The sequence below is a fragment of the Gekko japonicus genome, unplaced genomic scaffold (genome assembly GCF_001447785.1).
Source record: "Gekko japonicus isolate JY-2015 unplaced genomic scaffold, Gekko_japonicus_V1.1 scaffold77, whole genome shotgun sequence".
In the NCBI taxonomy this organism is placed as follows: domain Eukaryota; kingdom Metazoa; phylum Chordata; class Lepidosauria; order Squamata; family Gekkonidae; genus Gekko; species Gekko japonicus.
Window position 1 is genome coordinate 193,764 of NW_015161405.1, and position 23,534 is coordinate 217,297.

Here is a 23,534-nt window from a genome sequence, read left to right on the forward strand (position 1 = left end):
CTAACCTTTATCTGCCTGTCTGTCTTCAAGTTTACTCCCCCCCCCCGCCTCTGCCTAGGGAAAGCAGCTGTCATCATTCTCCTCTCCCCCTATGAGGTATGTTAAGGTTGAAAGTGTGTGAATGGTCCATAATCCCCCAGGCAGCTTTTAAAACATGATCCTGGGACCTACACACCACCAGACATTCCAACTGCCTTGCGGGGGGTGGGGAGTATGAGGTGTGGAATGGAGTGAAGTCCAATCAGCTTCCATATGCAAAAGACCTTGAAGGTTCCATATGCAACTGACATTCCAACTGCCTTGCGGGGAGGGGGGTGAGTTTGAGGTGTGGAATGCAGTGAAGTCTAATCAGCTTCCATATGCAAAGGACCTTGAAACGCTGGGCGGGACTGCACAAAGCAGCCAGTCAACCCAGCCAGCGTCTTCTGAGTGGCAGTTCTTCCGGCCTAACACTAAAGGCTGTTCTTACTCAATTATATATAAGGAGAGATACCCTTTCATGAGAGAGAAAAAGTATTCACTTTGTGCCTTCAAAGCCTTGCCACTGGGACAGCACACAAGAGTTTCACCTTTTCTACACACTAAGCGCACACCCATCCACACCCACACACCCCAGCAAAACAACTCTCCTTGCTAGCCAGAGGCTTTAGACCAATTTTTCTATCACAAACAGGGCTGCAGAATCTGTACAAGGGGGAAAGCAGGAGGGGAGGAGTTGTGGATAGATACTGTGTGCATGTAGGGATTAAGTGCTCTGATTATCTGCTAGCCTTGATTTCTAGGAGAGGAGCTGTAGCTGGGCTTTGAAGATACAAGTACTGTGTGTAGTTCTGAGCAGTGTGTGGCCAAAGAACACAGAACTCTGGTGATATCTAAAAGTTAAATTCCTAATTGTTAAGCGGAGAAAACCAGTAAAGTTTTAATGTAAATCAGAATCAGTGTTGATTTTAAAAAATGTATTCATTCAGCCTTTTCAGATGTAGGTTTTAATGTTGCGTGTCTTAATTTGGGACATACTTGCCAAGAAATCTCAACATACAGTTGCATATCTGCTGTGTAAAGCCTGCAATGCCTACAGTGGACCAAATAGTTTAGAAATGTCTGCCCATTGACTTCCCATATTTCAGGCATTGGAACAAAGCCATGGCTGCATTGCTTGCTACTCTCCTTTCTTCGGAGTGCATATTCACCCCACAGAAATCGACTCCAGTCATTTCCCGCATACGCTGCTTATGTAGTCTACAGTTAAGTAAGAATGGTTTGCAGAGATGAACAGACAGTGAAACTAGAAAGTATACAGTGGTCATGCTGCTCTTCTTGTTCTAAATGTAGAAGAGAACATTGTGGCTTGGTTTTAAGGATTGAGCTAGCAGGCTCTTAACTGTTTGCTGAAGTGAAGGGAAATGCTAAATGAATAACAGGATACAAATGAAGGGTGTGTGAATTCCTGAGGAAAGCAAACTATAAACGTGCACTCATATGATCATCTTTGAAAGGAAACTCAAGTTTTTGCAGTAACAATAGATTAAAAAAAACAAAAACCACTTGCATTTCCCCAAGTTTAAATAATCTAATTGGGAAGGTGATTAGTCAGACACCATGGGAGATTCACTTGGAAATATATTGTATGGTATAAATTGTATGGTAATTTTTTATTTTATGAATTATTCAGAGGTGACTTAGAAAAATCTCTTGTTATCTTAGAGTAATATGTCATTTAATTGCTAATTTTGAAGTCAGTGGACTTAGTAGGATGTAACTGTTTAGGATGACATTGTCAGTTGCTGAATTTATCCATCCATAAGGAACAGCTGAATTAAGAAGCTCAGTTAAGTGCATATTGGCTGTTCTTCAATCTGGGTTGTTGTGTTTTTTATGTTATCATCTGTTTTTCTTTTCAATGAACTTCAGTGTGTATTTTGCTTGAGAAGAGGATGACGTTCTGGAATGCTAGGAATTCTGGGTAGGAGAGTACCCTAATGTTCTAGAATGTCATCCTCTGCTTCAAGCAAAATGAACCATCACATTAAATTCTGTGTTTCATTTTAAATGCCTGCACTACATGGTTTTGAGGAATATTAAAGATTAACATTCATATGCAAGGAAAACTGTGTCTATGGAAGCTTTTTATATAATATTCAGTATTACTTTATGAATACTGCTGGAAAAGTACCTCAGAATATGACAGCTGACAACTTTTGGTTTAGACATTTAGTTTACAAAATACCTACCTTTTAGCAACCCAGCTACCCCTCCCCCCAAAGTGGGATTAAGCTAAAGGCTGTGGCCAAAAGAGCCATATCATGAAAGGAAAAGGAAAGGTTTACAGTGTAGTCCTAAACTGGTCTACTCAGAATCCTATTCAGGTCAATTCAGTGGGGCTGACTCCTAGGAAAGTGTTTCTAGGATTGAACTGCTAGTGGTCCAAAATCTATCAGTGTTTTAGAGCTTTGTCTGCAACTGTGATGGCAGTAAGCTCAGAAGTGACATAAATAAATGTTTCAGCTTTTCAACATTTAGCTGGTTTTAAGGGTACTGAGTACTGTACTTTTTGTCAATGTGGGTTAACATTTTATGGAGTTTTTAAACATGTGTTGGCTTTTAATTTCATGTTTAATTACTGTGCGTTTCCTAAAGCTAAGGATAGGCATGTAAAGCTTCATAAAAATAGAGGTTAAACCTGCCCTGTCATGATTTTTTCAGTTGTTGAAGGTGAAGCAAGAATGTGATTTTTTTTAAAAGATATTTTTATTGTATGCTACAGACTGAGTTGTGTTGCTACACTGGTCGCCATGTTTTGGGTGAATAGTTCATATGAAGCATTAGTCCTTTCTCCATTTAATTATCTGTCAGGGTCCAGAATTTAATGAGAGAAATTAATAAGCTGTCCCACAGCAGGGACAAACATGGATTGTACCTGTAACTTTATGGAGAGTGCATGGTCAGTTAGCATATCTAGGTGATACACTGTCAATTAAAAAATCATTACAATACAATTATTCTGGAGTTTTGAGGGCACTGTTGAGGGTATTTGAAATGGCTATTTCACTGGAATTATCAAATCGTTGTTTCTGAAGCATAGGGGCTTTTTAAAAAGTAATTTCTTACTCATTAATACAGAAAGCATGTCTAAACACATGAATAGCATTAATGCCAGCAGAGATTAGTAGGGTTGTGTATGAACCTCTTCTACAAGCCGACCAGGAAAAAAATATGTCTTTTTCCTAAAAAAGCTTCTGTACTGAATTACTCTCCTGGCTTTTACTTTTAACCTATATCTTAGGCAACCTACCAGACCTGTCTGTTCCAGTGGTATGTTTGCAGATTTATGCTTCGTTTAGATATAGTATGTTCTAACATTCTATCATATTTCTAATCTTGTCTGTCTTACTACTTTCTGGGTATCTTTCAGTCAGCTGTCTCTCACAGCATTATCCTAAATAGAATCAATTGAAGTCATTGGACTTAGAAGGATGTAATTCTGCTTAGGATAGCTGTGTTAGCCTCCTGCTTCCTCAAAACTTCAAAGGGATCTGCATCACAGCATTGTCCTAAAAATGCTTTGAGTACTTTGAGTACTCAGTTCAAGGCAGCTTGTGCTATGGTGTACTTTTCAATATCCCTAGCAAAACCATTCTCTAGACCAGGGGTGTCAAATTCATTTGTTATGTGGGCTGGATCTGACATAAATTAGACCTTATTGGGCCGGGCCATGTGTGTCATAAAATGTAATGCCAGGTAGTGGAGATATAAACTTTATAAAGGACACAAACACTTAAAATAAAAAAGCTTAAAACACTAGCACTCTTGCAGTATTTTGTCTAGTTTTATAATCAGCTAGTCTGAAAAACTAGGATTTCCTGCCTCTGTTTAGCCACCCTGGTATTCCTTGATGGTCTCCTACCCAAATGCTAACCGAGACTGACCTTGCTTATCTTCTGAGATTTCATGAGATCAGGCTAACCTAGGCTATCCTGGTCTGAATTCTATAAATTCTAAGGGATATGCATTAAATTTGTAGGAGTAAGTCCTACAAAACAGATTAATACACTTTTTGGTACCTTACATTCTTTGCTGTTATATGAGGCTTCAGGCTAAAATAGCTACATTCAAGTTAAAAAAGCAAATATGTTCTATATCCAGTCCAAATGAGGTTGTGCAATCTATATACATTATACCAGTTATGGTAATTCTTGTGTTTGATTAATTGATTGTGTTAGTCCTACAAAAGAGTTAAGAGCTTCATTTATAAATATTTGACTGCATTGGCTTACAGGGTAGGTCAGAGGTGGTTATAAATGAAATTGTATTGACTCCCTGCCCTTGAAAACCTGCTTAGCACACGCTCAGCTAGGGTTCTAAGATTTCATTACCTGCCTGCTTTCAAGCCAAAATTTGACTAAGCATGTTTTACAGGTATGACCCAAATAATCTTCAGACATGCATGCATTTCTCCTGTATTTGTTTGTTTCTTTAATAATTAGTGGGCCTAAAATTTAAGATTCACTTGATTTATTTTTTATACTAAAATGTTTGTATTTCTGAGAAGTAATCCATATGCCCTTTAGCAAAGTACTAATAAAAATGAATGTGTGTGGTTTTAACAGTTGTTACTGACAGCATTATCCTGTTGGTCTCCCAAATATTCTACTGTAGCTTAAAACATGAGACATCTGTCCAGGGAACGTTCTGGTACAACCATGAAAGATTTTCTGGGGTGAAATTCCCCACCAGTAGCACATCTTTGAGCAGAATTCATGGAGAAGTGGTTCTGCTTCTTTTTGGTTTTAGGATATTGTCATCAGCACAATAGTGAACAATGCCCCCAAAGTACAGCCACCATGTATGAGGGGGCTTGTGAAGAAAAAACTGAAAGGAAAAGTAAGGAGGGTCAAATTCCCTTCTGGAGGCTGTTTAAAACTACAGTACTGAAAGCTCAGTTATAATGTATACCACAGGTTAGGAAATGTATGAATAGGTATTTAAAAAGGCCTGTGTGGTTAATGAACAAAGTAATAGAAGTAGTAAAAGGTAAGAAGGATTCCTTTAAGTGGTGGAATGCTAGTCTGAGTGAGGTAGATAAAAGGAAGCACAGGTGGCAAAAAGGAACTATGAGGAAAATATTGCAAAAAACATAAAGACCAACAATAAACATTTCTTCAGATATGTTAGGAGCAAAAAACCAGCCACAGAGGCAGTGGGGCCCTTGGATGACCAAGGGGTGAAATGATTACTAAAGGATGGTAGGGAAATGACAGAGGAGCTGAATGCATTTTTTGCCTCTCTGTTCACTGTGGAAGATGGGAGGTGCTTGCCCACTCCAGAACCACCAATTTCAGGAGCAGTGTTGAAAGACCTGAGCTGGATTAAGGTGACTAGTGAGAAGGTCCTACAACTGATGGACAAATTAAAAACTGACAGATCACCACGTCTAGATTGCATACATCCAAGAGTTCTGGGAAAACTCAAATGTGAATTTGACAAAAATATGCAATCTATCACTAAAATCTACCTCTGTTCCTGAGGACTGGAAGGTAGCTAATGTAACCCCCATCTTTAAAAAAGGTTTCAGAGGAGATCCAGGAAATTACAGGCCAGTCAGTTTAATGTTGATAGCAGGTAAGTTGGTGGAATCCATTATTAAAGATAGACTTAGTAGGCACACTGATGAACAAAAACTATTAAGGAAGAATCAGCATGGTTTCTGTAAGGGAAGATATCGTCTCACTAACCTTTTAGAGTTCTTTGAGGGGGTGAACAAAATGTGAACAAGGGTGACTCAATAGATGTGTACCTAGACTTCCTAAAAGCTTTTGATAAAGTTCCTCATCAAAGGCTCCTAAGTAAACTGAGCAGTCATGGGATAAGAGGACAATTGGTTAATTAACAGGAAACAGAGAGTATAAATGGGTAGTTTTCACAGTGGAAGGTGGTAAGCAGTGAGGTCCCGAGGGCTTGGTATGAAGTCTGATGCTTTTTATCTTGTTCATTAATAATTTGGAGTTGGGAGTAAGCAGGGAAGTGGCTAAGTTTGTGGATGACACAGTGGTGAGAACCAGGGAGGACTGTGAGGAGCTCCAGAGGGATCTGTTGAGGGTAAGTGAGCCGTCGTCAATGTGGGCAAGTGCAAAGTAATGCACATTGGAGCCAAAACCCCTAACTGTGAATATATGTTGATGGGGTCCAAATTGGCAGTAACTGACCAGGAGAGAGACCTTGGATTCATGGTAGACAACTCACTGAATATGTTGACTGATTATGTGATTGCAATAAAAAGGCTAATTTGTGTGTGACTGCAATAAAGTGTGTGACTGCAATAAAAAAGGCTGGGGTTATTAGGAAGGGGGTTGAAAACAAATAAGCTAGTATCATAATGCCCCTGTATAAATCGATGGTGTGGCCTCATTTGAAATACTGTGTACAGTTCTGGTGCAGAGAATGGCAACTAAAATGATTAAGGGTATGGAACATCTTCCCTATGAAGAAAGGTTAAAGAGGTTACAGCTCTTTAACTTAGAGAAATGACGATTGAGCCGTGACATGATAGAGGTTTACAGACTTATGCATGGGATAGAGAAGGTAGAGAAAGAAGTACTTATCTCCCTTTTTCACAATACAAGAACTCATGAGCACTCAATGAAATTAACTAGCAGTAGCCTTAGAACAGATAAAAGGAAGCATTTCTTCACCCAAAGAGTAATTAACATGTGGGATTCACTGCTGCAGGAAGTGGTGGCAGCTACAAGCATAGACAGCTTCAAGAAGGGATTGGATAAACATATGGAACAGAGGTCCATCAGTGGCTATTAGCAGCAACATATAGATGGAACACTATGTCTGAAACACTGATGTTCTCCATTCTTGGTGTTTGGGAGGCAACGGGGGTGGGGGGAGTTCTGAAGTTCTTGCCCCACTGGTGGATCTCCTGATGGCACCTGAGTTTTGGCTGCTGTGTAACACAGAGTGTTGGACTGGATGGGCCATTGGCCTGATTCAGCATGGCTTCTCGTATTTTCTTATGTACATCATAGTTACCCCCCTGTAAAATAAAAAGATAAAGGGGCATAAAACAGACCCTGAAAATCAACTGACTTTTTGCATTTGATGTGGTTCTCTTGTTTTTTCAGTCCAGAATGTTAACACATTAGAGATACTGGGATTTTTTAAAAAGTCCTGCATGAATTTTTAAAGGAAACACTGATCCAGGGAAGCATTGTTAAGTGTTATGGAGAGTGACAGCCCCTCCTTCTTTTCTCAGAAAGATGACCTGACAACATTCCACAGGACTGGTGTAAGTTATTAAATATGCAAACGGGGAAGTGGGGGGTGGAATCTAAACAAAAGAAATATTCTACCTCATGTGAAAGTGTTATCAAAGCCTTGGGTGCTTGATACATGCCATTGAAGTTGTGAAAAACACTGGCTGATGGTACCAGATTTGTTTTTGTATGACATTTGACTCTTCTGTGGCTTGAGGTATAAATATGCTGCAAATACAATTGTTTATTTTTTATAGAGTTGTAAGATGAGTTGGAGTTTAATTTTAAAGGGCGCTGTTAAAAGAATACCCTTTGTGTAACTTAGATGACAATTCCAGGCAAAGCATACCGTACTTTCAAGATCAGTATCTCCTTCATGATTCAGCATCTTTACTTAGCTGTTCTTGTTTCTTTCTGAAATGCCTGTTTTCCTGTTTGATTTTATCAGAATTCTGATAAGGAAGTAAGACTTACTTGTGTAGCTGAACTTTGTAGATGTTTACAGTTGCAGCCATTTATAACATAATCTGTTTTATTTATATAAACAAGTGCTCCAACTCCGTAGAAACCAAATGTTCACAAGAACATTCACAAGAAACAAATGTAAAAGTACGAGGCTGAAGAGCCAGATAGTTGAGAACAGACTATTAAAATCCTTGTGGCCCTATCAAAATATAACTGTATCTTGCTATAGATATAACATATTGTACACATCATAGGACTGGATCCTTTCCAGAAGCAGTGGCACTTCCTTGTGGCCCAAGGAGCCTTTCCCAGTGATGCTGCAGGGCTTTTGCTGGTGGAGAGTCAAGGTCCTCATTTATTCCTTTTTCTTAGCAAAAGTAAGAAATCATTGTGTGGATATATAATCTACATTTAGACCAATTTTACAAATAAGTGTTAGAAGCTCTCAGAAATTTATACTGGTCTGTGTAGTTATGCCTAAGTAAGACATTGGACTGACCGACAATATGAAACATAAATCCATTTTAGTCCAATGTACAGAAATATCTCTACCCGCTTATCTGGAAGCAATTCTAACTTGCCACAGTGTGCTGTAGGGACTAGTATGAGTGTACTTCTTTGTTAGTATGGATATGGCTTTTTAATTCTGAGCAGTAATTGTCATATGTATACTTTTCATATTGAGTAATTAAAATTGCTTGTAGAAACTGTATATCATGTAACCTTAGTTGCTGGTGTTCCAGTTTTTATGCAGATTGGTAAAGGAGGTTATTCTAATTGCAAAATAATGGAGGCTGTTGCAAAATTTTTATATTATGCAATCAGAAGACAACGCTTGAATAGCCAAGTGTAAGTGACTGATGCATCTTAGTATTTTCCCGTATTTCCATGATATTTTGTGCTTTCATGCCAATAAAGGTTGTGTGTGTGTGTGTGTGTGTGGTAAAGGAGGTTTATAATGACTTCTCTGAATAAAGGTGAGGCATGAACTGTGAAGGCTTCCTTGGACCGCTCCAACATAATCTCATGTTCAGTCACAGCGATCCCTTGTCTGTATGGAGTGATCTCTTATCTTAGACCTGGCAGCCAGTGGGTTCAAGGCATGGTATTATGGTTCCTCAGAATTAAAGGTTTCATCACCAAGTGATTTCTGCCTTATTGGTCTAATATGTTATTGTTATAAGACAACTGTTTAGCATATTCCGAAGAATGTTTAAAAATACAATTTTTGTGCCTTCTTTCTCTTGGGAATAAGGATGATATAGATTTGGGCATCAAGAGGAAGCTGTCTTTCCTTGGGTTGTGGAGTTCAGGTTTGCATTTACACTTGTTTTCCCACCTCAAATGTTGCAAGTGATAGGGGAGGATTATGATTTTTTTACTTAGGATGTTAAACCTCATTTGACAGGTTAGGGACATGCACATGTGTTGATTGGCCAGATAATGCAACCATAGAAATATTTTATTTCAGGGTTACTTTTCATGTTTATCTTGTGATTTCCTTAATATGGGTTTGTTTAAACTTTATAATTAATGCTGAGTTCCAGAAATAAGTTGTTCTAGGGGTCTCCATCTCCCCCCCCCAAAAAAAAAAAAAACCATGGCACCTTTTGTAATTCAGGAAGAGGTCCACAGTACTTCTCCTACACAGACAGCTTCACTAAACTTGTGCCAAAGCCCGATGTCTTGCTGCCATCCTAGAAAAGGCTTTCTCTTTCCTGCTGCTTATTTGTGAGGCATCACTGGGTCTAGGCTGAGACCAGATATGGTAATGTATAATACCTCTGTAGTATTTGACTAAACTGCATCAAGCATGTCTTAAGAAACTGGATTTCTGTTTTAGATGTCTGACAAACTGATCAGGAAAATGGCATTTTAGACCAATTTCAGCTAGGTTGAGAGAAAAGTCCTTGATGCTGTGTGTGTGTTTAATAATGCCATAATAATATTGGTACATATTTTTATATGTGTCAGAAATGTAAAAAAAAAGTTTAGGAAGTTGATCTATGATAACCTTTTTATTAAATTTAATACCTGATCCAAAAGTAGCTTTGTTAAATTTATTTGCAAAAGAAAATAGGAAATGGGCACTTACATCATTAATCAATTTTGAAATAGTAAATTTAAATAGATACAATGGATTAAATTGTTTAAATTTAAACAGATATGGTGGGTTTTTAAAATAAATCCATCATATCTGTTACCATATTACTCTTAGTATGTGATACAAGCACCTGTGGAATAAAGCTCAATTGGAAAAATCAAGTAATCAGATTAGATTAAAAGGTAAAGGTTCCCTTGCTCGAAAGCCAGTCGAATCCGACTCTAGGGTTGCGGTGCTCATCTCCGTTTCAAAGCCGAAGAGCCAGCGCTGTCCGAAGACGTTTCCATGGTCATGTGGCCGGCATGACTAAACACCAAGGTGCACAAAACGCTGTTACCTTCCCACCGAAGTGGTACCTATTTATCTACTTGCAATTTCTTGCTTTCGAACTGCTAGGTTGGCAGGAGCTGGAACTAGAGACGGGAGCTCACTCCGTCATGTGGCACCCAGGTCTCGAACTGCTGAACTACTGACCTTCCACAGCCTGCAGTTCAGCGTCTTAACCACTTGAGCCACCGCAGCTCCTCAGATTAGATTAGCAAACAGTAAAATTGTGGATGCTTTTTATGCCATCTGGAATCCATTTATATTTTTTCCTCATCAACAACAGCTCTTCATCTACCACTCAATATTAGGAATCAATAGGAAGATATCTGTCAAGTAAGTATATGCGGTGGAGCTGTAGCAATATCTTGTTGAAGCTCTAAAACCAAATTATGTATGGCAATGATTGTAAACATTTTTTTTCAGTTTCTTTGTTTCCCATTTGCCTTTTGGGTTGTTTGTGCTTTGTTAATGTAACAGTGTTCAATAAAAATGGCCTTTTAACGTTGTGAGCCAAAATGCAGCATTTCTGCAATTAATACGTTTTTGCTATTGACATCATTACCATTTTGTTCATGATGAAGTGGTATGCTATAAAAGTTGCTGCAGTTGGTTTTCGCCAAAAAAGAAAAAGAGGGAGGGGAAAAGAGTTTTTGGCATAATACCATTGCTTGTTTGTATCCACACAATTAATTATGTGTGACTTAATAGAATGTGAAACACTGTGTTTTTAGAAATCCTTTAGAAATGACTAAATTTGAAGAATCACCAGTCCTTTGACATGATGAATTATAGTTTGTATATAATCCTATGGGGTAATGTGAATTGGATTTCCTTTAAAGACACCATCAACACAATGCTAAGTTACCTGTCATAGCTCTGTTGTCCCAGCTTCCTAGTAGTTTTGTGCCTGAGGGCCTGTTTACACATACGAGGTCCTTGTAAAAGTCCAAATAAATTAATTAAATAATTGTGTCCCCCACATGCCTGCCCCCCGTCATGGTGATCGGCGCTCCATGCACAGCGTAATTTACAGGGGTCCAGTTTTGATTGGGACTGTTGTGTTCCAGGGGAGGGAGCTTAAGCCTTCTTTCACCAGTGCTATTTTCCCAACCTGGAATAGCCCTGGGAAGCCACTGTTTGCCGTCAGGGAAGCTTACATGTAGCCTGTCAGTGTAAATAGTGAGTGTTCAGGGCCATTTCAGCGAAACGGGATATTGGGAGGGCTTAAACCACCTGTTCCAATGCACCATGGTCCCAGCCTTAATTGCGCCCACACACACTTTTGAATTAAATTCCAAGCTTGGAACTTCCAGATCACATCTGTTGACAGGACACATGGAGTTGACCTTCACGGCCAAATTACACATAATAACAGAAGACCTGTTGGTTCATTTAGCTCAACCTCAATCATATGAAAAGTCAGACTTCTTTACGAGCTAAAGTGGAATGCGGGTGAGAGAACTGAACCTTCATGGCTTACTTCCCCAGACTGTCTCTTGCTGAACTCCTGGGGGAGAAGAAGCTCACCTCCAAAGTTCCCTCTAAGCTGCAGAGTCTCGTGAGCAAAAATTCTACTTTGTGAGCTACTGGTATTAAAGCTGTGAGCAACCAATTTGGCTGCTGCATAAATTAGTTTGCTCTGGAGCCCTCCTTCCTGAGCTAAGGCAAAAATGTGTGAGCTGGAGGCTAAAAAACTGTGAGCTAGCTCACACCAACTCAGCTTAGAGGGAACACTGCTCACCTCTCCTCATATTCTTTCCTTACAGTGTAACAGGCTTAGACTTAAGCAGTTAAGAGTGCTGCTATCACACATAGCTTATAAGTTAAGAGGTTGACTGTGTGTACTCAATGTGTCTGAAAGGCAGGAAAGGGCTATTACTGGGGCTGCTGTCTCAGCCAGGCAGAATTCTCACTGGAATACAGAATTTCAGTAGCGTGCATGGTTTTTCACTGGGTCATGAATGTGCCAGAAGTTATTCTAGTTGCTGCATGAAGGGCAGAGTGGATAGGTATTTTAATGTTATCCCTGAGTGTCCAGTTTCTTGGTATGGGAGATCATTAATTTATTACAATCAAAGAGCAGCCAACACCAACATAAGAACACAAGTTAAACACAAATAAAAACCTATAAAAATAGTAGAGCTTCTTAACCTCATTAATGCTAATTTCAGTAATACAAATTAGTTAAGTAAAAAGATTGAAGCATCTGCTTCCTCGTTGACCAAGCCAAGGCAAAAAATTTGGCCACCTTAAGGGTGGTTTTTATTAAGCAGTCTGCAAGAAGAATAGATATATAAAAAATTATCAGATCTGCCTTGGAAACTTAGATAAAATTGGGGTGCTATATAAGGAACTTGTATGGGAGATTTTCCCTTCCTCTAATAGTTTTGCCACTTTGCTATGTAGATGTTAATGACAGTAACTGAGAATTGACCCTGCTCCCATCTACATGCTTTGGGTTCTGTTATTCAGTTATATAGCACTTGATATTAAACTGTGACAATAGAAAGAAACTTTGGGAAGTGTGTCTGTATGAGAGAGAAGCAAGTTTGTAGCCAAAATTGCTTCTATATTTTATATTCGCTAATTATATAGCAGTTTTGGTAGCAAAATATTTATGCAGCCAGCTGAACATTTGTCCTGTGTGTTTGGCTGACTGCTCAATAATTGTTCCATCAAAAGTTACTGTTAAGCTTGTTTGGATGTTGATTGTTGTGGCTCCTTTTCCTCCTGGAACTCTTTCTGGGTTTCATACACTTTTCAGCTCCTTTTACTGTGGGGAGATGTGAACAGTACAGGTTATGAGCGAATGCCTCTGTGGTGGAACCAGGAGATAAGCTGATGGTTATTTAAATCTACCTCGTTCACTGGCTTTGGAAGATTAAGCCATTAGGCAAAGGGGCATATGAAACCCACTCCCTTGTCCTCTGTATAGACTCCAATTCCTATCTCTGGACATGGTAGACTAAAGAAGCTTCACATGACTGATATCACTTTGTGTGAACTGTTCTATATAGTGAAGAACTTATAACTCTGAGTATTGTTTTATAAGTAATTATTATTGGCTCAAATCCAGCAAGATGATTTTTGTTTTCATGAGCTTGCTTCTGTACAATGGGTTCTTTTTTCATTATCTTAAATAAGAGGATACAATCCCCTCACTGCAGCCTTAATTGAGGAGTGCGATCAGCTGGTTTAGATATGTTGGTTCCATTTTCTTAGTCAATACATTAAATGAATAGTGTCATTTGGTTTTCTTTAAGTTGGCAGTGATGTGGGGTATACAGTTTTTCTGTAGACAGATTTCTTTCTAAAATGCATTGTTGCATAAAGGCAAAGCCCAGTGAATTGAAACAATGCCAATCAAAGGCAGTTTCAGAGTTGCAGTTTAACTTTTTCTTAGGTGGGATGTGGAAAATACAAAATTACAGACGTTTAGAATAGTGGTGTATCATACATAGCTCTTTGGACTTGCTGAAAATAGTGGAGTTGAGTATTCTATTAAAAATGTAACGTTTCTAATTTGACTATAGCATTTTGAACCCCTTTATGTGTGCTTTGATTTTTTTCTGATCAATTATTTCAGTACAGTTTTGTTTTTCTGTTTGCTTTTTTGAAAAAATATATATAGTATGTTTGTTTTTTCACTCGTTTTTAGTAAATATACATCTGCTTGGACTAGGCCCTAATTTGGGGCATTGGAGAATTTTATGGAAAGCTTTATGGTCTGTTTCAGAATTTAAATTTAACAATTTCTGCTTCTCTACATTTTAGACAACATTAATATTGTGATATGTGGTCTTAATTTTGTTGTAATACTGGCACTTGGACATGCAGTTTGAAAACAGTGACCTACTTAACAGCCCCCCAAAAGGATTTTATCACACAAAATTGTGTATTAATAATTGATTGTCTTGTACTAAATGAACACCTGCTAACTTGGAACATGTCATATAATAATTATAGCTTTTCTAAAGGACATCTGTACCTGTAAAAATGATTCAAAGTCCAATAAATGTTAAGTAGGATTTTCAAGTCTAGTTCCTTTTTACAAAATTAACGCTGCTATAGATAAAAATAACTACTCCTGTATAGAATAATATCAAGTATCCCATATGTAATCAAAGATTTACAAAAGTAGAAATTTCAGATTTACGTATTTTTGTCTGGGGGGGGGGATGGGAGGAGAGAGAAAATGGGAATGTGCAATTCAGGTAGCCAGCAGCTGCTGGGTCATTTACTGGTAGAGTAGCACTTCCCATTTGGACAAATATATTAATAAGAAGTTAAATCAGCACTTGTAACAATTTGGTGTGAGTACTACTTAAAACCATGAAATACTATACTATGAAAGTAGGATACAATCCTTCTGAGACTTATTTTATTGAGGGTGAAGATACTCTGATTTTACATTGGCAAAAAGGAAAAACAACCCACCCTTCATCGAGCCTTGGAAACTGCTGTAAAATTATAAGTCAGTGTTTTGCTCTCAGTTTGTATATTTCCTTAAATATCTCCTAAATTCATTGTTTTCCCAAGGCCTTTGTTTTTAGTAATGGTTTTAAATGTAGGAAGGAAATGTGTGTGATCCAGAATTTCCTAGTGCATCTTTTGTGTGGTATGACTGTCCTTCAGGCTGCCCTTTAGGCTGCCAGTTGCTAACGTTGTGAGCTTTCTTGATGCGTCTAGTAGAATGTCAATCATATTGCTGGTGGTTCATTAAATATTTAGGTGGTGGTCTTAAATTCATTTCCCTGGGTGTGTTCTCAGCCAGTACTCTGTGGCATAATTTGTAGATGAACATATATTTAAGGTTTGTTTTTTTAAAAATCTGTGGCCTTGAAAAGGCTAAATATGTTGTATAGCTGTGGAAAACACCATTACCCCTCTTTCTTTTTCATAATAGGTATTACACCCCACCCCAAGTGTAGCTCAGGCCTAGTTACATGCTTTGTGGACTCGTTAATTTCTAAGCATCACATAAATTCACTAAGTAGAATAATAATAATAATAATAATTATTATTATTATTATACACTTTCTTAAGATCTGTATACAACTCTGTCCACTCTTGAGATGATTTTTAAACTACTTTATTTAATGTTCTGGAGTTTCATTGTACAGTCACAATATAACACAATAATGCAAAGTATTCTATCTATATATCTAATAGCCAAGTTGCCCCCTCTGTGCGGATATCTAAATCTGCACATTGGGGGCACCTGGGGGGCAGTGAGATTTTCCTGCACATTGGGAGGAGGAGGAGATCGGCCGCCGGAGGGGGAGGGAAGGAGATCGACGTAGGGGGAAGGAGCGGGGGGAGAGATTGGTGCGCCACCGGAGCCGAGGCGGGGGGAGGAGATCGGCCGCCGGAGGCAGGGGGTGGGAAGAGATTGTTGGGGCCCGGCGGCTGGAAGCCTCTCAGGCTGCACCGCCGGATCTGAGGTGGGGGGAGGAGGAGACCGGCGGAGGATGAAGGAGCCAGGGGGGATTGTCAGGGCCCGGCGGCTGGCAGCCTCTCAGGCCACGCCTCTGGAGCCGAGGTGGGGGGGAGAGGAGACTGGTGGAGGGTGAAGGAGCTGGAGGGAAGAGATTGGCAGGGCCATTCAGGCCACGCCGCCGGTGTCCGGGGGGGGGGAAGAAGGCTTACCTGCTGCTGCTACCTCCTTCTGCTCTGCGTGGACTTCTTCTCCCCCCCTGCGAGTATCGCGGGTCCCCTTTCTTGTTTGATTCTAATCCATACAAGCTGTCTGAACACAGCCAGATATTAAATCAATTCCTTTCTGTACTTACAGCTAGCATCCTAGGCTACAGTCCTTAAACTCTGTGGAGAACCTGCACAAACATCCACTGTCTTAAATTACAGCCTACAAGCTTCCTTAAATTTAATAAAGCATCTTGTAGTGTGATGTTGGAATAACTTGGGTATAAAGAAATTCTGTGTTGGAAGATGTTGCAATTCTATAAAAAATGGAATAATACAGTAGAACTGGCAACCATTATATTTGTTCAGTGTCAAATTTTCTGTGTTTCATTATCTGTAACAAAAAGCTAGCAGAAAATATAACAATGTGATAATGTTTTCATCTATTTACTAGAAATAGAAATTGCATTTCATATTCTTCAAAGCAAATACACTGTAAATCATTTCTGCAGTTCTACACTCAGAAGACCAAATAAATCAGTCATTCAATTGCTTCTGGCCTATGTCTCATATTAGCAAAATAATAGGATTACAGTTCCTACTCTGCTTAATCCATTTCATTCTTCTACTTATAATAAAATTATGCAAATCATGTATCTATTCCAGTAAAATATTTTTGCCATATTTTACACTAGTTATCACTATTGCCAATATTGTATTAGGCTAATCTAGTATTTTATAGGTCACTCACTTTGTTTTAACTCTCATTTAGTTGTGTGCATAGAATGAAAACTCATTGAAGAAACTGATTTTATTAGAATTGCTTTTAAAATATGTACATTCTTGATATGTTGGCTTGAAGGTCTGAATAGAGTAGACTGAATGGTGAGCTGCGTCATAAACTGCTATGTAAAGGCAGACGAATAAATGAATTTGTGTTGTAATGAGGAATTTAAAATAATAGCTATAACTACTTTCTCAACAGCAGCATACTCTTATTGCAGATTGCCTAGTTTAAATGTCAACAGTGTATTAGGTCATGTCATGTGATTACTCTTTATTTTTGAGTTGTAGTTTTGTTGCTTTCTATGGTTTGGATGCAAACGAGCATTTCTACAGGCACAAGGAAGTACTATTTTTCCATCTTCCCTCCTCCCCCGCAGCAGCCTGAAATGCTGTCCCCAGTCCTGTTCTGAGGATTTCAGAGAGCATTTTGGTCTGTGGAGGGGGGAGACTGAAATTCTCGCACCTGTGGGACTGCCAGCCTGGATCTGGAAATGACAAATGTTGGGAAATGGTCAGTATTACATTGTTAACTGCAAACTCTGCAGTTGCTGAGGCCCAAATTAGGTTACTCAGAAGTGCTTGGGGTGGGAAACACCCCAAACAGGGCCTTTAAATGTGGACACTTTGTTTTGTTAGTAGAATGCTGTTAAAAAGTTCATGGGAACTCTGTGAAATGTAAAATGCCTTTGTTTTAAGTAGACTACTGTTGTTTCTTGCTAACAGTGGTGTTATTCTATTAGTGTGAAGTAGAATTTAGTAAGCCTATAAACTATCCAAAATATTTGTGCTTGAACTGGAAGGTTGGCTTTAATGCACTTGAGTTTTCATTGTGAAAAGAACCTGAATATGTGCAGAAAATTCTTGGACTCGTCAATTCAGTGGTGGTAAAGTGAATTATTAGCTTGTGAATAGAATGAATTGTAAATGTAATAATATAGCCATTCAAAATCAAATATAGTCATCCTGTTGGAGAGAGATTTGTCAAAGTAATTATTATGCTGGAGTTCTAATTATGTTTTGTAAGTCATCTTGAGCCGATTCCTGCAGAGGTGACATGAGAATTTAATTCTTGAAAATAATAGCTTCACGCACAAGAGAAATCTGGCTATATACTACTAGTTCCAGAAGGATTTTTTTTACCTCTCTTCACCCCCTCTTCTACAGTAGCTCATGTTCATGGGAAGCTGACCTTGAAACATGAATGCATAGTTAGTAAGCATGTGATGTGTCATTAATGCCCAACTCCCCCAGTAAATATTCCAGTGGGTAGGCACGGTTTGTTTGGGTTGATGTGTTTAATTGGGCTCTTTGTTGGCTTTACTCTTTCTGTAATCGATCATTTAAATTAACACAGTGATTTGATTTATTAAGCATACAAAATAGATAACATAGTAGCATCAAGTGTATAAGGTCTTTAAATTTATAATATTTTCCTTATGCAAAATGAAATAAATGAAGTAAAAAATGTAAACTAGCTTTTTGTAATACGTTTAGGGCTCTTTTAGTTAGCTTCCAGAATATTTATATACAGAAATAATGGATTTTCAATAGTTGGTTTGGCTGTTCTGTAATACTGTTTGCATAGTTACTATAAAGTGATTTGTTATCATCCTCGTTAAGTGGTCATTAAACAGCTACTCTCATTCATACCCAGTTCTCCCTTTAAATTATAGGGATAATACTCTTGTAAGGATTACTGTGATAATGTATGGGAAGCTCCTGGACAGTCAAAGTACAATACAATGCCAAAGAGTATTACTAATAAATTTAATGCATTTCAAGGAATTAACATCTAAGAATTCTTTAACAGAGAAAGTAAGGATTTATTTCACTTGTTTCTGTAGTTACGTTAAAATCATCAGGATCTGCAAAACTTGATAGAAATGGCATCCAGGACAACTGCCGAACAACTAAACCTGGAGAAAGTATACATCTATTAGAAGGAGAACTTTTACTACAGGTATGTCTAATGGTTATGTTTAATGTGTATAGGGAAACAAATATATTTACATTATGATTAATCTAGCTTACTAAATTATTAGTATTGGTGGATATTTTGTGCCTAATCAAATTACATCAGTCTTTTTTACATTTTTCTCCCAAGATTGTAACATTGTTGCTCTTACTACCATGAGTGGTGCCTTTATGGGCTTACTTTTTATGGCAGCATTTGATGCAGCACAAAGAAACGTTAGGATCAAGTCTATGTATGTATGGAACTACCCCAGTGTTCATGAATACTTCCCAGCCTCTGTAGTATTTTTCGTAATCTATCTAGGTACATTTTTGTTGGGCTTTTGTCCAGGGAGTTCATAGCAGATGCATAGTTTTCTCTCCTTCATTTTACCATCACACCAACCATGTAAAGAAGGTTAGACTGAGAGAGAGAACAAGTGGCCCAAGAGCACCCAGAAATCTTCATGACAAAGCAGGGATTTGAACCTGGTTTTCTTAGATTCTGACACTAACCAGTATACCACACTGGTTTAGTGCTGGTATTGGTGAGATGGTTTTTAAAAAGCATGATAAATGGTTCTAAGCAGCAGTATTCTTGGGTGCGAAAATTAGTTTTCCTAGGTGCCGTTAAGAGTTAGAACCTGAAGGTGGTAATATTTTGTAAAATTGTATACGTATTAACTTTTATCTGTATTTCTGCTGGTACATACTTACATTTCATTTTAAAATCCTCTTTTAAACACGCAACAACAATTAACTTTCTACATTAAATGAATTGCTATCCTATCTTTAGGCATTAAATGGCTTCGTTTTGGTGGTCACATGTGATGCGCTCATATTTTACGTCTCTTCTACAATCCAGGATTACTTGGGTTTCCAGCAGGTAAGCATTCTGCTCGCATTCAAGAAGAAAGATGATCAGTTCCAGTGTTTTGGATCTGATTAATGTTACAAAGGGTGGTTTAACTGTTTATGGTTGCTTCTTGAAGAACCATTGAACTTGAACTGCAAAGGACTGCTTCAGATAGGAACCACAGAAAGTTGGTCTGCAAGTTGATCTCATCTTCACCACTCCCACTGTTTTTTCTTTCTCTTCCCTGAATGCTCTAAGAATTCTGCTCGAATTCAAGAAGAAAGATGATCAGTTCCAGTGTTTTGGATCTGATTAATGTTACAAAGGGTGGTTTAACTGTTTATGGTTGCTTCTTGAAGAACCATTGAACTTGAACTGCAAAGGACTGCTTCAGATAGGAACCACAGAAAGTTGGTCTGCAAGTTGATCTCATCTTCACCACTCCCACTGTTTTTTCTTTCTCTTCCCTGAATGCTCTAAGCATTCTGCTCGCTTCCTTCTCTCTTTCTCACCCACCAACCAGCCTACATTTATCTACCCTCCCGTCTTCAGCCTTCCCTCCCTGGCAACATCTCCTAGAGAAAAGTGCATGATGCTGACTGCCAGGCTGGGCACAGTTGCTGGCTGCTGAGATGGACCCAGTTGCACAGTGGGGAACCCACAAGGACTTATGGAGGGCACCTCATTTTCCCCCTGTATCCCCTCCCCACACTTTTCTCTTGTTCTTCACTTGTTTGCCCCATCAATCTCACCCACTAATCAACCAACCTTTTATCTGCCCCTCATCTTCAGCTATATTTGTTATTTATTTTCTGTAAAAGGCACACACCACAGCTGTATCCTGGTGCCTTTGCATTTTAACTTGTACATAAACGATATGGTTGAATACTTGTCAAGTACACAATATTTTCCAGTTAGGCTTGGAGAGAAAACGATTCCATCACTCCTTTATGCTGATGATACATTACTCATATCCCCTCACAAATTGGCCTTAGAAGACTTTTAAAACAGTTCAGCCTCTATTGTAAAAACAATTTACTGAAAGTCAGTTATGACAAAACTAAGGTAATAGTTTTGAGTAAAAGGCCCCATTTTCATAAATGGATGATGGATGGGAAATGGTTAGAACAAGTGTCCTCTTTTAGGTATCTCAGGGTAATTTTTCAGAGCTCTTGTTCCTGGTCAGCACATATCAAGCATGCAGAGAGGAAATTCAAAAAGGCTATGCTTGATATCCTTAGATTCTATAGAACAAGGGGAGGCTATTTGGTACCTCCATTGCTAGAAATCTATAAGACTAAGGTGTTGCCACAAATACCATACGGAGCTCCAATTTGGGGGACTGGTAATTTACAACCATTGGAAATCATTCAGAATAAGTTTACCTATATGCTATTAGCAGTCTCTAATTCCACACCAGCAGCCATAACTAGATTGGAATTGGCTCTATCACCAATATTGGTCTCAACCCATAAAGTTACTATTAATTATTGGTTGAAAATTCAGTTCATGTTTCTTAACCACGGCTTATGAGGAAGGGAAAAGCAATTTGTGGCAAAGTTATATATTGAATCTGGTAGCCAAGCTTGGATTTTCAGAAGACTATTTAAGAGGGCTTGACTTCTTTGCAGCAAAGCAATTAATAAATCAAAGACTGCTAGCTATAAGTGTTCAGATGGATGCTGCACTGCTTAGTACTTCGAGAATAGCTCCACTTTACAAGCATCTTGCAACTTCTCCTTTAACTCTTCCATCTTACGTTATCGACTTACTTAATCCTAAACATAGGAAAGCATTTACCAAAGCATGTTTGGATACCTTGCAATTGTTGATGGTAAGAGGTCGTTACAATGCAATCACATATAAAGAACATGTCTGTAGTTGCAATGAGATTTCTATTGAGGATCTAGGCCATTTGGTCTTTTACTGCCCAAGATTTGCCAAGATAAACCATCCACTTTAATGTGGCTGATGGATAAATTTATGTATTTTGTCAAGTATCTGACTGAATTGCTTGAATTGATGTTGGTTTTAGCTATGATCTTAATGATCATTTACAAAATTGTAATGTTTATTAGAGTTTTTATTCTTGTGATTGTTCCATTATGACTCTGATGTTGTTGGTATTTTTGGTTTTAATTGTAAGGCTGTGAGCTAATGCAATAAAATGTATGATTGATTGACTGATTGACTGTATTTAACAATGTGGACCCAGAACAGCTTACATAGTTCTCCTCACTTCTATTTTATCTTCACAACAACCTTAGGAGGTAGGTTAGGCTGAGACAATTTGAGTGGCCCAAGGTCAAGCTCCCATGGCAGAGTGGAGATTTGAATGTGTGTATCCAGTTCCTAGTCTGAAGTTCTAACCACCCTTGAGGTGACTGCTGTTGTACAGTAACAAGAAGCTGGGCCTGGTTGAGTCATGCAAGTCATGTGGTAGCAAGTAGCCTGGTGATTGCTGGCAGGTCTGGCCCAATGAGTCCTCTCTCAAAGTCTAAAACAGCCCTGGAAAGGGTATTTCTCCCCTGAGGCGGAGGCCATCTTGTGGGTGATTCCCATCCTTCTTCAGGGAGGCAGGACTAAGTAAAAAAAAACTTCTTCCTGTTTCCTGGTGGGAGTCACCCAGGCTCAGTTCTTTTCCTGCCTCAGTAGGGAGCGCAGCATAGGGTTAGCCTTGCTAACAAAATTCTTTTCCTGTCACTAATACCACCTTCTAAAATCTAACCTTTCCTTTTAACTATAGTTCCTCTTTACTTTCTCTCTCTTTCTCTCAAAAAAAAAAAGGCTCGTCTCCCCTCTTCCCCTCCCTGCCCCTTCGGGGGCAATAATTGACGAACAGTCCTTCAGCCGTGACTGTTTCAACAAAGAGATTATGGCTCATAAGGGGGAAAATGACGGCTTCCTATCAGGACCAGAAGCCGACACCGACGGGCACGACACTTCTGGCCGCGGCACGAAGAAACGGAACGCTTCGCCTCACGGGGCGGAGAAGAACGAAGCCGCTGAGCCTAAGCGCGCCAAAACTGCTATGCGCGCATTCAACGAGCCCGGGTCGGTAGCGGCGGCCATTTTAACGACCGATAGCCGCACACTTTTACAAGACGGGGGTGGCTGCCATTGCCTAGACCCGCACCTTGAGGCCCCAGGAACCTCGGGCACATGCGGGGGTGCCCAACCCGCTCACGGAAGGCTGGAATCCGGAATGATCGATGGGATAGAAGGCTTCAGGAGCGGTAACGTTATGCATAATCCCCCCCCCCTTCCCATTTCTCCTGGGGCAATGGCCTTGTTTAGACAGGCTATGAGAGAGGAGATTGCTCTTTTCTATGCAGCGGGCGGTCAGGGCCATCACCACCGCACCACTAGACTCCCCCCGTCTCGTTCTCCTTCCCCCCCTCGCCCGAAAGCCAAAGGCCAGGGAAAAAGAACCGCCAAAACTTCCAGGGACAGTGTTCCCCTGGGTCCTAAAGACTCCAGACCTGAAGTTGATACAGACCTTTCTATGGGGGGGGCAGAAGCTGAAGAGGTAGAGCTTCTTACATCTCCTCACGATAGTGACAGAGAGGAGGGGGAATTTTCTTCGAACTCTGAAACTGAAAGGGAGTTACCCGCAAAGGCTTCCACTCCAAAAGAAAAGTCTTTTCGTTTTTTCAAACCAGACGATCTGCAATACTTACTAACAAAGACCTTATCAGCCCTTAAAATTCAATCCTTACTCAAACCTGCAAACACTTCTCAAGGCCAATCTGAACAGGCTGAGAACTCTGAGATTACAGACGAAATGTTTCCTCCTGAAGATTACTTGGAGGATGCCTTTCCTTTTCCAGATTTTTACTTAAGAAAAATTAAATCAGAATGGTCTACCCCCCTGTCAAGCAGGCCTATCCCGGGGGCAATTAAGAGGCTGTATCCTATGACTTCCTCAGTTTCTCATTTGCTACAGGTTCCAGCTGTGGATGCACCTGTGGCTGCATTACAATCCTCTGGTCTACTAGCTGAGGACGGCCACGGCAATTTAAAAAATAACTTAGACAAAAGGGCCGATCATGCCCTAAAAAGGGCTCACGAAGCGAATGCCCTAGCTATTAAGGCCTCCGCAGCAGCGTCCACTGTTTCTAGAGCATCCATAGTATGGATG

The 23,534-nt window shown here is 39.4% G+C and overlaps 1 protein-coding gene across 1 annotated transcript in view; it reads left to right on the plus strand.

Annotated features, from left to right (window-relative positions):
• Nucleotides 1-23,534, plus strand: part of AHR (aryl hydrocarbon receptor) — a 76,972-nt gene that overhangs the window by 15,588 nt on the left and 37,850 nt on the right. Inside the window, exons 3-4 of the mRNA XM_015426184.1 lie at nucleotides 18,429-18,544; nucleotides 19,334-19,423. Coding sequence (XP_015281670.1) covers nucleotides 18,429-18,544; nucleotides 19,334-19,423 — 206 coding nt within the window. The remainder of the gene's footprint in view (nucleotides 1-18,428; nucleotides 18,545-19,333; nucleotides 19,424-23,534) is intronic.